We start from the raw sequence: 16,614 nt of genomic DNA on the forward strand, positions 1-16,614 counted from the left end.
ATGACTATTATTACTTGTGAGACTAATGGTGAACCAGATTTCACATGGAAATCACAGGTACATGTAACTAATAGCATCTTTGGTTGATATACATACATGTATTTAGTGAATCACTGAAGCATGACTTGAGCAGGTCTCTGCTTAGGCTTTCAGTGGCCTCCTTTCTTGTGAAAATTTCTGGGTCCGCCACTGGTGTACTGTTTCATGTGATTACCTCATTTACATGTATATAAAAAAGAAGATGTGGTGCATATATAATAGCCAATGAGACAACTATCCACAAAAGACCAAAATGACACAGACATTAACAACTATAGGTCACCATACGGCCTTCAACAATGAGCAAAGCCCATACCGTATAGTGAGCTATAAAAGGCCCCGATAAGACAATGTAAAACAATTCAAACGAGAAAACTAACGGCCTTATTTATGTAAAAAAATGAACGAAAAACAAATATGTAACACATAAACAACAACCACTGAATTACAGGTGAATCACTAGTGGTCCTTTCCAAACTGTAAATGGCGACATGTGCTCGATGAGAATTTCATATTTTCTCATGCCATGTTAGCCTGCAAGTTGTATGACAAGTCTGGCAAATCAGTTTTCCACACTTCCTCTTCATACTGAAAGATTTTAATTTGATATTTGGTTTATTGTTTGATCGTGACAAGTTACAGTTAAAGGCAAAATTTGTTTTGGTCTAACAAAATTGTGCGACGAGTTACATGTATGGTCCTTTAACCTAAAAAATTCACTAAAATTATAATTTTTCCGCACTGTTTTTATAGGACCGCAAAAATTGAAAATTTTTTGGTCGTATATTGGTAGTACGTCGTCGTCCGAAGACATTTGGTTTTCACACCCTAACTTTAGTAAAAGTAAATAGAAATCTATGAAATTTAAACACAAGGTTAATGACCATAAAAGGAAGGTTGGGAATTAGGAATTAGGGGCAAAAAAAAGGTCCCAAATAAGCATTTTTCTTGGTTTTTGCACAATAACTTTACTATTAGTTTATAGAAATCTATGAAATATTAACACAAGGTTTATGACCACAAAAGGAAGGTTTGGATTGATTTTGCGAATTTTGGTCCCAACGAATTAGGGGCCAAAAGGGTCCAAAATTAAACTTTGTTTATTTTCATTAAAAAATGAATTATTGGGGTTCTTTGATATGCCAAATCTAACCGTGTATACAGATTCTTAAGTTTTGGCCCTGTTTTCAAATTTGTCTACATAAGGTCCAAAGGGTCCAAAATTAAACTTGATTTTTAACAAAAATTGAGTTCTTGGGGTTCTTCGATATGCTGAATCTAAACATGTACTTAGATTTTTGATTTTGGGCCCAGTTTTCAAGTTGGTCCAAATCGGGGTCCAACATTATTATATTAAGTATTGCAGGGGTCACCACACTTCAAAATTATAGGGAGAAGTCACTTCTCCCTGGCAGCAAAACAGGGAGAAGTGAAGACCCAACAGGGAGACTTCAAGGAGAAGTGAAGGCCCAACAGGGAGACTTCAGGGAAAATCGACAGATCGCGTTAATACTTTTTATAAACAAAATCTTCAAAGAATCTATCCTTTTTGTCTGTTTGTTACTACAGTCGACTCTCGTTATGTCGAAGTCAGCCGGACCAGAGAAATATTTCGAGATACACGTAGTTCGACTCAAACGAACACCGGAAGTTCGACAATCTAAGGGACACAACTCTTGCTTAGCTTGGTAAAGCTAAAATAAATCCGGGTGAATATGACAAGGGGATCGATATTCTAGTATCAGATCGATGTATTTGTATGTCACAGTCTTTTATTATTATAATGACTGTTATTTTTACTAATTCAATTGTTTCAATTAAAAAAAAAATCCTATGGCTTTCCAAGAGAGTAATTTCCAATCGACAGTTTCGTAATTCAGGTCGCTGATAGCTGACAAAATTGTTTATTCTCGGATACAAGAGATTTAAGAAAATTTTGATTTCTATTCATTTTGTTTTATCTCACTCTTTGTTTTCAAAAGAACATATAATAAGATTAAAGACGCCGTTTGAGTAGTTTTTAGGTGATCATCAACGGAAGCCATAATCCTCACTTTATACACACCCAAGCTCATTAGTGTAAATCACAAATTAATTGTTTTGTAAACAATTAAAATACTTTTTCATGAACATTAACAATTTATCACTAATTATTTATAAAAATTCTACAAAAGATAATCTTAGGAAAACACTCATGGAAATAGCATGTCATAAATCAATACAGTGGTCAGTGACCGGAAATTTAATTACACGTGTATTGTCAGATTAACTCTTCAATCCATTTAAATCCCGGAGGTCATGTTTTGACATATGTGTATTAGTTCGAGATAAAAAATGATTTTTGAATGCTTTTGTTAACCTTGGGACCGTAAATTTAGTTCGACTCAACCGAAATTTCGACTCATCCAATTTCGACTCATCAGGAGTCGAATTACATACTTTTGTATGGAATAAAGTTCGGAACCACGTGAAAACTTCGACTCATCCGAAATTTCGAGTCAACCGAGTTCGAGACAACCAGAGTTAACTGTATTTGAATCATTTTTGCATGACAATTGCTAAGGAAGTACATTTTGTAAGTCCTTGTCTTGCCATGCTTGTAGTCTGAAATACTTTTTTATTTACATGTGTACCTATGAAAATTGTCAAAAAATATCATGACATAAGGACCATAAGTTAATGGCATAAGAGCTATTATATTTATTCTGGTAGGTCTGGATGAATTGAAGATTTGACATGGATCAAATTATGCTGTATTTCAAAGATTTTAAAATTAAACCAAGTCTAAGAACCTTTTAAAACAAAAATAATTATCAATTAAGAAAAGTTAAAATACGGTTTCACTGTCTTTCATAGCTAAGATCATGATTCAAAAATGTATTTGTTATTAAATAATATTTAATAAGAAATCTAGAGAGAAAACTGTTTGACATGTGTTGAAAACGTAAAGTGAAACTGTTATAAATTTCAAATCGTGTACATGTAATCGCACATGTTTGAGTTATTTCCATGGAAATGCCGATTTCCAAAATCAACTTGCCGTTAGAAATGTATGTAATTGATTCTTAAACACCTAAAGTGGTTAAACGTACTAAGTAATTAACGATTAACAGGCAATTAAGTCTAAATCACAAAAAGTCATATCGGAAAAGTCGTATTTTTCATAACCGGATTTGAATAGGTACTTGTAAATCAAAAACAAATACGGTGCGATCCGCGTCAAAAATTCTTACTTTATATTTTTCAAAAATATACGACTTTGGAAGTAAATATTGCCAATCCTAATCAAATTAATGAGCAGATATTCATTGAAATACTGTTTAAAGGACCTTTAGCTGAAACAAAGCACATGTATCAGTCTGTAAAACAAAATCCTGAACGAAAAACCGACTGCGTTTTGTAGTTTATAATCGTTGTGTTGGTTCCCGGCAGTGTACTAAACTACGTACATAGCAAAAATACAAGCGGATACCAGTTGATAATATTCCGTTTTTGAAAAGAAATATGAAATTTTTTATGGGGCATCACATATTGTCAGTAAATATAAGAAAATCAAAATTAATAGTACATATCAATATGGATTAGGTAAATGATGAGAGTTGAAAAGATGAAATAGCGCCATCTACAATTTTCAATAACAAAGATGGCGGACAATAAACAATCATAACAAAATCGAGATTTTTCTTTTTTCTTGCTTGTAGTATACCCAGTAAAGCAATTTTTATGTTGAAGTATGTTACTATCCCGGAGAAATCAGTTCTGAATTTGGGGAAAACATGCTTTGTATTTTAATATCGGTCATTTACGTTTGAATCGAGAATTTCTCAATAATCATGAGGCGACATTGGGGAATTTTACTGAAAATCGAGGGCGACATAAACTTCTCCCTGGAGCTTCTCTAGAGCGAAGTGGGGAGACCTAGAGCGACTTTGTCGCTCACTTCGCCTGGTGTGGTGACCCCTGGTATTGTGCAATAGCAAGAAATTTTCAATTGCACAGTATTGCGCAATAGCAAGAAATCTTCAATTGCACAGTATTGTGCAATAGCAAGAAATTTTCAATTGCACAGTATTGTGCAATAGCAAGAAATCTTCAATTGCATAGTATTGTGCAATAGCAAGAAATCTTCAATTGCACAGTATTGCACAATAGCAAGAAATATCTAATTGCACAATATTGCGCAATAGCAAGAAATTTTCAATTGCACAGTTTTTATGAAATATTCTTTGAAAATTGGGGTTATCTTTCTTTGTCCAGAATAGTAATTGATTCAACTTAAATCATTGTTTTATACAATATACAATGTATGTTCGCTTTTACTACCAACATATAAATTAAAACAATCTTTACCATTCAGTGATTACCATCACTTTTTTTACATTTTAATATTTTATGATGTATTTAAATGAGTAGTTATTGTTGCAAACTCCATTAGAAATTTGAATGGAGATCAGTTTTGGAATAAGGGAAAGGGAGATGTGAGAAAAAAAAGGGGGGGGGGGTAAATTTTTCTCATTTCAGATTTCATAAATAAAAAGAAAATTTCTTCAAACATTTTTTTGAGAGGATTAATATTCAACAGCATAGTGAATTGCTCAAAGGCCAAAATTTTTTTTTTAAGTTCATTAGACCACATACATTCTGTGTCAGAAACCTATGCTGTGTCAACTATTTAATCACAATCCAAATTAAGAGCTGAATCCAGCTTGAATGTTGTGTTCATACTCGTCCCAACTGTTCAGGGTTGAACCTCTGCGGTCGTACAAAGCTGCACCCTGCGGAGTATCTGGTTTGTCATTGATTTGATAATTAGTATATAGTTTAATTATGACAAGTCACAAATCAATTTCGATTTATGTGTGATTATGTGCAGAGTTATGGTCCTTGGACTTGAGAAATTTCACTCAAACAATCAGTTTTCAACACTTTTTTTCATGATGATTGAGGATATTGACTTGATACTTGTAAAAAAGTTATAGATCAAGATAGAATTTTGTTTTAATTCAAAGAATTTTTAAACTGTTGGGGACTATGTGTTGTTGTTGTATTGCATGGCAATACACACAGAATGCTTGGATGTTTTTTTTTTTACATTTTCAAAGACCAATTGAAAAAATACTTTTTAAAGTTTCAGGAAGGACATTTTTCAATTTGAACAAATTCTCATTATGAACTGCAAATGCAAAAAATCCTCCATTATCAAAGAGTAGATAATGTTAAATTTTGACAAACCTAAATTTTTAGATAATACGAATTGAAAGTTGCAGAAATTTGTGTCTTTCAAGTATATTTTCTTGTGTGGATGTTCTATAATTTAGTCTCCTCTTTAAGGAAGTAACCTGGGTAACCATAAAAAATAAATGATCTCGATGTGCTGAAATGTCATGAATTTTCACAGTATGTTAAGACATAATGCCATGTGACAAATCAATAACAAAACTGATAGAAGTCATTAGTGAAGAGTGATCAACTTTCCTTAGGATTTGATCCAATTAACTATTGTTTCAATATTTAAATACTAATATATATTTTATTGGTATCAAATTGTTATAAGATTTTTTTTTCATCAGCAAATAATGAAGGGATGTCTCCAGTAAACAGCGTATTGTCATCTGGAATACAAAGGTTAATTGTCCATTGATAGATTGATTGTTTAATAACACTTTCAGCACTAGAAGTTATGTCTGTTTATAGATTTTAGTAATGTATCAAAATGTGTTTCTGTTGGTCTGGTCTTGTTGGTGCTATCCAGATTTGGCCAGATTATTTATTCACCCCTACCATAGCAGACATTAAATTTGACCTTTGTCCCTCTGTGTCTGTACGTCCTGAAAATTGGTTTCCATTCATCATTTACTTTTGTTTGCTTCATCATAAACGTTATGAAACTTATATATCATGTATGTACTCAATGCTTATAATTATGACCACAAAACACAGAATAAGAAGGAGTTTGAAACTTAGTCTTTGAATGGTGTCACTTTTAACTTTCCTGAGTTAAGACCCTTTAAAAAATCTTTAAAAAATCCTGATTTTTTCATTTCCATCCTACAACTTTAGTTTGCCTTAACTAAATGTTTCCAAACTATACACAATTACCACAAAAAAGTAAAACACAGATCAAGTCTGAATTTTTGGTGGGGTAGCAGTTACAGGTTTTAGAGTTATGTCCTTTTACAAATGCAAAATTGGTGAATTTTCATGATGTTCTTAGTTTGTCTCAACCAAATATTATGAATATTTTTCATAATGCTTATTACCCCAAACCTTAAAATTGGATCAAATGTGGATTTGGATAGTGTCTCTCTTATCATTTAGTCAGGGTTTGACACTAACATTAGAGGTGATGTAGTCCACCGGACTACCAAGGAAAAATTTTGGGTAGTCCTGGTAGTCCACCTCTATCACCGTTGAGGGCTGCAACGCGGCCCGAATTAGCTAGGGGGTTTTGGGGCATGCCCCCCCGTGAAAATTTTTCGAAATAAGATGCAATTTCCTGCCATCTGAGCACCTCAAAAGCACACAAATGTTCATTTGAGTTTTGAAAATATTTTGTTTTTTTTTCAGATAAATTAAAGTTGACATTCAGTGAATAAATTTTATTACTCCTGAACTTTTACCATCAGAAAATTTTGAAAAATGAAATGCAAAATCTGCAATCTGGAAATTTCTAAGGTCTTGTTAGGTGGAGTTATTTGACCTTTTATTCCAGGATTATTTAGAAAAAAAGGATAAAAAAGTCAAAAGTTTTCATTAATTCTTCAAACAGTTTATAAGATTTTTCTTGTAGTGATACAATGTCTTTGTTTGTGAACTAGAGGTCAACTTCATCATCACTGTTGAAAGCAATTCAGTGGATATGTTGCTAAAACAAAATGCCTTTAATACCATTTTGAATGACATGCATATATGGTTTTTTTTTAATAAGAAAGCCACCAAAAATATTGTTGGCTTTTTTTTCAAACTAACTCTTCCTGTTTCTTTTTTTGGGGGTAATAATTTGTTTATCCAAATTTGGGAAGTATTTTTTTTTATCTCTGACACCTACGTTTTTATTGCTGACCTTTGCTGTCTATTCTGCAGTTTCTTCACATTTTGGTTATCAGACATTTTCATTTTACATTGAAAATCCCATGTGTTACAAACACTGTGAAGATTCTGATCAGAAATCTGGATCTTAAAAGTGCTTTCATAATAACAATATAAAATTTACGTTCTTCCAAATGCCATCACTGTCTTTGAATAATGTAAACATAATTGGGAGGACTTTTATGCCAATTTTTAGCATTGAAATAGCCAGACCATATACAAATTTCCAGGTGGTCAATAGGACTACTGATTAACCATGTTTTGGTAGTCCTCCTAGATTTTGGGGGGGCACCGGACTACCGGACTACCGTTAGTGTCGAACCCTGTTAGTTATGTCCCTTTATAATGTTACATGCAAGTGGGGGCATCATCTTTGTTTCATGGACATTCCCCATTTATTTCAATTTAATATCAAATGGTCTATAGCAGTAATGTCTGAGAAAATTGGTGCTGATCAGCTTGTTTAAAATGAGTGAAGCCCTAAAATATACTAATTATACATGGAAAATTTCATCAAAAGCACTTTCATGTGAACAATTATTGCACCATTTTTTAAAAGTTTAAGCAATGTCTCAGAAAGTTTGAAAATTAGTGCTGATTGAATATTTCAAAAAAGATACATGCATGTCCACAGAAATATTAATTATATTGAATTAGGCTTTCAAGCTTTTATTTCTTAAAAGGGGCATTGGTGGCAGAGTGGTGTAAGTAGTTACTACTGTAACCACTAGCAGAGCTCCAGATAAGAATTCACAAATTGGGTTTTTTTACCCACCATTTTCTTATATAATTGGGTGATAAAGTTTTTTAATTGCATTATCAATTCCAATTCACCCCTCATGTTAATATCAAATTGGGTTTTTCACCACCAAGCTCCTTTATGTATTGGGTTTTTTCATCAACACAATATTGAATATTTAGGCAATATCAACCCTAGATTTTTTTCCATCTTAAATATGTTTCTTTTGTTTAGCTGTTTTATTTGGTTTAGGGTTAGGGTTATTTGCTAGCTATTTTATTTGGTTTATTCACTGAGGAGCAATTGTAGGTTTAATTTGTGTTCCGTTTCAAACCTTCTGCCTGTTTTGTATTTTGTCATATAAACGAGTATTCACAGGCACTCGTCTTATACATGTACCTTTATATAATAAATTCGGAGACCAGTGCCTGTGTGTGTATTCATTAATTAACCGTAAAATGAAGAAAAAATAGTATATAAACTCTCATACTTGAATGTTTTTGTTTTATTCCAATTTTCATAAATCTGGGTTTAGTTGTCTTTTATTAGAACTTTTGGTTTCTGATGCTTTATCATGTCATAATAGATTTGGCCTTTCACTTTTTCCAACTGATTTCGTTTTTGAGGAAACCCTGTTTTTATTAGAAATGTTTTCGTTAAGGTATCGCACACACGCCCGTGTGTTCGATGGACACTTCGATTCCTAAAAACACTGGCTGAGTCTTGTTATCATCATAACTTTCCCTCAGCTTTTCATAAGAAGCAGAAAACATGCTTCTATTCAATATTTTTAAAAAATTTACCGGACAAACACTTACGTTTTAATTCAATGTATGTTATGATAAATCCCGAGCAATGCGAAAAAAATATGACTACATGACACACGCTAATTGGATAAACGCCGAGAAGATCGAAATGTTTTCAAAAACACGTGTACCTATTGAGCAACAGAAAACTTGAACAGATACCCATTTCAGCTACTTGATGCAGGGATCTATTTTTAGAACGAAAGGAAATTTCCAATTATAAATATTATAAAAATAGTTTACGCAATGACTGTAAACAGATAAGGGTTAATAACACAAATGGTAGCCAATAAAAGGGTTGAGAACTCATGGTTTTGGCATATAATTGGGTTTTCCTTTGAACTAATTGGGTTATTGAACCCTGCAATGGGCAATTGCATTGGGTTTTTTATTATTTGTATTGCGTGATCACGCAAATACGCAGCTTATCTGGAGCTCTGCACTAGCCAGTCAACACTGAGGTTGTGAGTTCGAACCACGCTTGTGTGAGTGCACTCGACTCCAATCTTAATTGACTAGGATAGTCGGTTTTCCTATCCAAGGTCTGTGGTTTTCTCTGGGCACTCTGGCCTCCTCCACCAATAAAAACGGGACGCCACGAAATAGCCTAAATGCTGTGCTTAAAAGTGGCATTAAAACATCATAAATCAAATCAACTCAAATTATTTTTTAAAATATTTGTAAAAAAACCCTTAAAAATCTAAATCTATATATATGTGCAATGGAGTGGACATTGGATCTCTGTTCTTATATACAGTTTTGGTTGACCACTCCTACATTTCAGGAAAACATGGATTTCCATACTACATGTATACACCATTATTAATAGGTTTTATGAAGTCTCATTTAATTGAAGTTTGCAATATTTGTGACAGGCCAGTAATTTTCAAACTTATTTTAAAAGTCTGATATTCCTATCCAAGTTGCAAAATGATACATGTACATTTATTAGGTCAACATATCTTGTGTTATCTACATATATGTTGTGGTCATGTGACCAAAATAAGATATACATGAACAATGCAACGTACAGGTGACAAAATATTTGCTGCAGAGTTTGATTTTGCTGTGAGGTAAATGTTTATCCTATATTTGATTGGTTATACTAGATTACCACATGTTACATTTGAGTTCTGATGGACTGACAGTGTATTTATTGATTGTGATAGAACTATATTGTGAGAATTTGACAGGTGGTCAGCTCCAATCCAGTACATGCAGAACTATTTTGACTGAAGGGTTTGTGAAATCTTGAAAGCTGTACAAAAATATTATTTGCACTGACAACATTCTACTTCACTATAAAAACAAGTGAACTGCTGCTAAAATAAGTACTCTACTAACTTTGGAAAGCATGGAATTGTTGTCCATATGCTAACATCTACAATGTAACGCCAATATGGTCCAATATATCATTCATACTTTAACCTGATCATTGTTGTATACAAGCTTGACTCTAGTTAACTTAATTCACATATATGTCATCATCTTTATCTTGCATCGTATTTGGTCTAAAAGACAAATGTGACCTAGAGAGTTGTTTATTGGAAGAAGACATGCCACATCTGACAATGTTTCTATGTACATGTATCACTCCTGTACAGAATAATCACCAGTTGATATGTCTTCTTCCTTCCTTTATACATTTGACATGCAGATTCAGGTTTTTGATTCCTTTATGCATTTGACATGCAGATTCAGGTTTTTGATAAAACGTCCCCCAACAAGACAAGAATGAAAGAAGTGGGACTTGTAAAAAATGTTTGTATTAACCATATTTCCTGCTCCCCAAGAGCATCCTGCCTCATCCTCCCTAAATTTGTCTCTGTAAACATGAATGTAACAGGGTTTTTCCTTTAAGTTTACTTTATCTGTCAAATTGTCTTATAGTTATGATGACTGCCTTGACTTGAAAATGAACAAAGAGTTAATGTGCAAGTAATTGTCCTACATCTGAGAGAAATGGTAAGAAAATCGGAAATCAGACAGAAGCTAAAATGCTTTCAGATAATTCTTGTTGGTTTTAATACTTTGTTATGTTGATTTTATTGAATTTAGTATTTTTGGGATATTTTGTGTAAAACCTACATGGATAGTTCACAGACAAAATTGATTAACTCATAGTTTTTGATGACTGCTTTAATAAGGGAGGTTCATTCGAATAGGTTGGGTTACATATGTAAATTAATTATTTTTAAACCAGATTATCAATACAGTATATTTAAACCAGTTGAGCAATTTATACTCCCTAAAAGATTTGATTTTAAATCAAATAATTTAGGGTTTGCCAAAGCAAAACAAGAACTTTTCCATACAAATTGTTAGAAAAAGGATTAAAAGTTGTTGTTTATGTTTGACGACTTATACATTCTCCAATCTTATTGATAGATGTATTACGCAATTAAAATATTATTTCTCCATATAACCATGATAACAGTGATTACATAATGTTCTATTGATATTTTACAGGTGATGAAGTGAAAGTTATTAAACCTAAGGTAGAAGTCAAAAAAACACCTCAGGTAAGCACAGGTGAAAACCTGTATAATAAGACCTTCAGAATATCAAAATATAGGTCACGAGAGCAAATAAAAGGGTGAATTAAGAGTCTTGTAAAAAATTGAATCACAAAAAAAAGTTTTGAAAAGACAGCTGAAAACTGTAAATGTTAAATGTGATGACAGATGTGAACTGGTTGACACTGTAATGACTAAGTTAACAGCATAATAACAAGACTAAACTTTTATTCAATTGTTGAGATTTTAATTGTACAGACTTCAGTGTAGAACTTGCAATGTGTAAAATACACTTAATTCATTTTAATTTTTATGCTTCAATGAAAAACCAACTACCTATACCTTTATCTGTAGATCATAAAAACAATGAAAAACAAACTACCTATATCTTTATCTGTAGATCATAAAAACAATGAAAAACCAACCACCTATTTCTTTATCTGTAGATCATAAAAACAATGAAAAACAAACCACCTATACCTTTATCTGTAGATCATAAAAACAATGATTAACCAACTACCTATTTCATCATAAAAACAATGAAAAACAAACTACCTATACCTTTATCTGTAGATCATAAAAACAATGAAAAACCAACTACCTATTTCTTTATCTGTAGATCATAAAAACAATGAAAAACCAACTACCTATATCTTTATCTGTAGATCATAAAAACAATGAAAAACCAACTACCTATTTCTTTATCTGTAGATCATAAAAACAATGAAAAACAAATTACCTATACCTTTATCTGTAGATCATAAAAACAATGAAAAACCAACTACCTATATCTTTATCTGTAGATCATAAAAACAGTGAAAAACCAACTACCTATACCTTTATCTGTAGATCATAAAAACAATGAAAAACCAACTACCTATTTCTTTATCTGTAGATCATAAAAACAATGAAAAACAAATTACCTATACCTTTATCTGTAGATCATAAAAACAATGAAAAACCAACTACCTATATCTTTATCTGTAGATCATAAAAACAATGAAAAACCAACTACCTATACCTTTATCTGTAGATCATAAAAACAATGAAAAACAAACTACCTATACCTTTATCTGTAGATCATAAAAACAATGAAAAATAAACCACCTATTTCTTTATCTGAAGATCATAAAAACAATGAAAAACAAAGATCATAAAAACAATGAAAAACAAACTACCTATATCTTTATCTGTAGATCATAAAAACAATGAAAAACCAACTACCTATTTCTTTATCTGTAGATCATAAAAACAATGAAAAACAAATTACCTATACCTTTATCTGTAGATCATAAAAACAATGAAAAACCAACTACCTATATCTTTATCTGTAGATCATAAAAACAGTGAAAAACCAACTACCTATACCTTTATCTGTAGATCATAAAAACAATGAAAAACCAACTACCTATTTCTTTATCTGTAGATCATAAAAACAATGAAAAACAAATTACCTATACCTTTATCTGTAGATCATAAAAACAATGAAAAACCAACTACCTATATCTTTATCTGTAGATCATAAAAACAGTGAAAAACCAACTACCTATACCTTTATCTGTAGATCATAAAAACAATGAAAAACAAACTACCTATACCTTTATCTGTAGATCATAAAAACAATGAAAAATAAACCACCTATTTCTTTATCTGAAGATCATAAAAACAATGAAAAACAAAGATCATAAAAACAATGAAAAACAAACTACCTATATCTTTATCTGTAGATCATAAAAACAATGAAAAACAAACTACCTATACCTTTATCTGTAGATCATAAAAACAATGAAAAACAAACTACCTATACCTTTATCTGTAGATCATAAAAACAATGAAAAACCAACTACCTATTTCTTTATCTGTAGATCATAAAAACAATGAAAAACCAACTACCTATACCTTTATCTGTAGATCATAAAAACAATGAAAAACCAACTACCTATACCTTTATCTGTAGATCATAAAAACAATGAAAAACCAACTACCTATTTCTTTATCTGTAGATCATAAAAACAATGAAAAACAAACCACCTATTTCTTTATCTGTAGATCATAAAAACAGTGAAAAACCAACTACCTATTTCTTTATCTGTAGATCATAAAAACAATGAAAAACCAACTACCTATTTCTTTATCTGAAGATCATAAAAACAATTGAAAACCAACTACCTATACCTTTATCTGTAGATCATAAAAACAATGAAAAACCAACTACCTATACCTTTATCTGTAGATCATAAATACAATGAAAAACCAACTACCTATATCTTTATCTGTAGATCATAAAAACAATGAAAAACCAACTACCTATGTCTTTATCTGTAGATCATAAAAACAATGGAAAACCAACTACCTATTTCTTTATCTGTAGATCATAAAAACAATGAAAAACAACTACCTATTTCTTTATCTGAAGATCATAAAAACAATGGAAAACCAACTACCTATATCTTTATCTGTAGATCATAAAAACAATGAAAAACCAACTACCTATATCTTTATCTGTAGATCATAAAAACAATGAAAAACCAACTACCTATATCTTTATCTGTAGATCATAAAAACAATGAAAAACCAACTACCTATTTCTTTATCTGTAGATCATAAAAACAATGAAAAACCAACTACCTATATCTTTATCTGTAGATCATAAAAACAATGAAAAACCAACTACCTATATCTTGAAAAACCAACTACCTATATCTTTATCTGTAGATCATAAAAACAATGAAAAACCAACTACCTATATCTTTATCTGTAGATCATAAAAACAATGAAAAACCAACTACCTATTTCTTTATCTGTAGATCATAAAAACAATGAAAAACCAACTACCTATATCTTTATCTGTAGATCATAAAAACAATGAAAAACCAACTACCTATATCTTTATCTGTAGATCATAAAAACAATGATTAACCAACTACCTATTTCTTTATCTGTAGATCATAAAAACAATGAAACACCAACTACCTATATCTTTATCTGTAGATCATAAAAACAATGATTAACCAACTACCTATACCTTTATCTGTAGATCATAAAAACAATGAAAAACCAACTACCTATACCTTTATCTGTAGATCATAAATACAATGAAAAACCAACTACCTATACCTTTATCTGTAGATCATAAAAACAATGAAAAACCAACTACCTATATCTTTATCTGTAGATCATAAAAACAATGAAAAACAAATTACCTATACCTTTATCTGTAGATCATAAAAACAATGAAAAACCAACTACCTATATCTTTATCTGAAGATCATAAAAACAATTGAAAACCAACTACCTATACCTTTATCTGTAGATCATAAAAACAATGAAAAACCAACTACCTATACCTTTATCTGTAGATCATAAATACAATGAAAAACCAACTACCTATACCTTTATCTGTAGATCATAAATACAATGAAAAACCAACTACCTATATCTTTATCTGTAGATCATAAAAACAATGAAAAACCAACTACCTATATCTTTATCTGTAGATCATAAAAACAATGAAAAACCAACTACCTATATCTTTATCTGTAGATCATAAAAACAATGAAACACCAACTACCTATTTCTTTATCTGTAGATCATAAAAACAATGAAAAACCAACTACCTATATCTTTATCTGTAGATCATAAAAACAATGAAAAACCAACTACCTATATCTTTATCTGTAGATCATAAAAACAATGATTAACCAACTACCTATTTCTTTATCTGTAGATCATAAAAACAATGAAACACCAACTACCTATATCTTTATCTGTAGATCATAAAAACAATGATTAACCAACTACCTATACCTTTATCTGTAGATCATAAAAACAATGAAAAACCAACTACCTATACCTTTATCTGTAGATCATAAATACAATGAAAAACCAACTACCTATACCTTTATCTGTAGATCATAAAAACAATGAAGAAAAACCAACTACCTATACCTTTATCTGTAGATCATAAATACAATGAAAAACCAACTACCTATACCTTTATCTGTAGATCATAAAAACAATGAAAAACCAACTACCTATATCTTTATCTGTAGATCATAAAAACAATGAAAAACAAATTACCTATACCTTTATCTGTAGATCATAAAAACAATGAAAAACCAACTACCTATTTCTTTATCTGAAGATCATAAAAACAATTGAAAACCAACTACCTATACCTTTATCTGTAGATCATAAAAACAATGAAAAACCAACTACCTATACCTTTATCTGTAGATCATAAAAACAATGAAAAACCAACTACCTATGTCTTTATCTGTAGATCATAAAAACAATGGAAAACCAACTACCTATTTCTTTATCTGTAGATCATAAAAACAATGAAAAACAACTACCTATTTCTTTATCTGAAGATCATAAAAACAATGGAAAACCAACTACCTATATCTTTATCTGTAGATCATAAAAACAATGAAAAACCAACTACCTATATCTTTATCTGTAGATCATAAAAACAATGAAAAACCAACTACCTATTTCTTTATCTGTAGATCATAAAAACAATGAAAAACCAACTACCTATATCTTTATCTGTAGATCATAAAAACAATGAAAAACCAACTACCTATATCTTTATCTGTAGATCATAAAAACAATGATTAACCAACTACCTATTTCTTTATCTGTAGATCATAAAAACAATGAAAAACCAACTACCTATATCTTTATCTGTAGATCATAAAAACAATGAAAAACCAACTACCTATATCTTTATCTGTAGATCATAAAAACAATGAAAAACCAACTACCTATTTCTTTATCTGTAGATCATAAAAACAATGAAAAACCAACTACCTATATCTTTATCTGTAGATCATAAAAACAATGAAAAACCAACTACCTATATCTTTATCTGTAGATCATAAAAACAATGATTAACCAACTACCTATTTCTTTATCTGTAGATCATAAAAACAATGAAAAACAACTACCTATTTCTTTATCTGTAGATCATAAAAACAATGAAAAACAAACTACCTATACCTTTATCTGTAGATCATAAAAACAATGAAAAACCAACTACCTATACCTTTATCTATATCTTTATCTGTAGATCATAAAAACAATGAAAAACCAACTACCTATACCTTTATCTGTAGATCATAAAAACAATGAAAAACCAACTACCTATACCTTTATCTGTAGATCATAAAAACAATGAAAAACCAACTACCTATACCTTTATCTGTAGATCATAAAAACAATGAAAAACAAACTCCCTATACCTTTATCTGTAGATCATAAAAACAATGGAAAACCAACTACCTATTTCTTTATCTGTAGATCATAAAAACTATCCCCATAACAACAAATTTATGTTCCCCCAAAATAACAATTTATCATGGAAACACCATGTAAGGGATTAGTTTCAATTTTTACTGTATTGTTCAAAGCTTCATCGAAA

The 16,614-nt window shown here is 30.8% G+C and overlaps 1 protein-coding gene across 2 annotated transcripts in view; it reads left to right on the forward strand.

Annotated features, from left to right (window-relative positions):
- LOC143084814 (la-related protein 1B-like) overlaps positions 1–16,614 on the forward strand; it is a 51,041-nt gene that overhangs the window by 1,188 nt on the left and 33,239 nt on the right. The window contains exons 1-2 of one of the 2 annotated variants that reach the window (XM_076260870.1): positions 9,662–9,746; positions 11,143–11,195. Coding sequence is in view for 1 of the 2 variants with exons in the window: in XM_076260869.1 (XP_076116984.1) it covers positions 11,143–11,195 (53 nt within the window). In the remaining variant the exon portion in view is untranslated. Of the gene's footprint in view, positions 1–9,661; positions 9,747–11,142; positions 11,196–16,614 lie in introns of those variants that run through there. The other variant, XM_076260869.1, reaches the window with a different exon arrangement.

Source organism: Mytilus galloprovincialis, chromosome 8 (genome assembly GCF_965363235.1).
Source record: "Mytilus galloprovincialis chromosome 8, xbMytGall1.hap1.1, whole genome shotgun sequence".
NCBI lineage: Eukaryota > Metazoa > Mollusca > Bivalvia > Mytilida > Mytilidae > Mytilus > Mytilus galloprovincialis.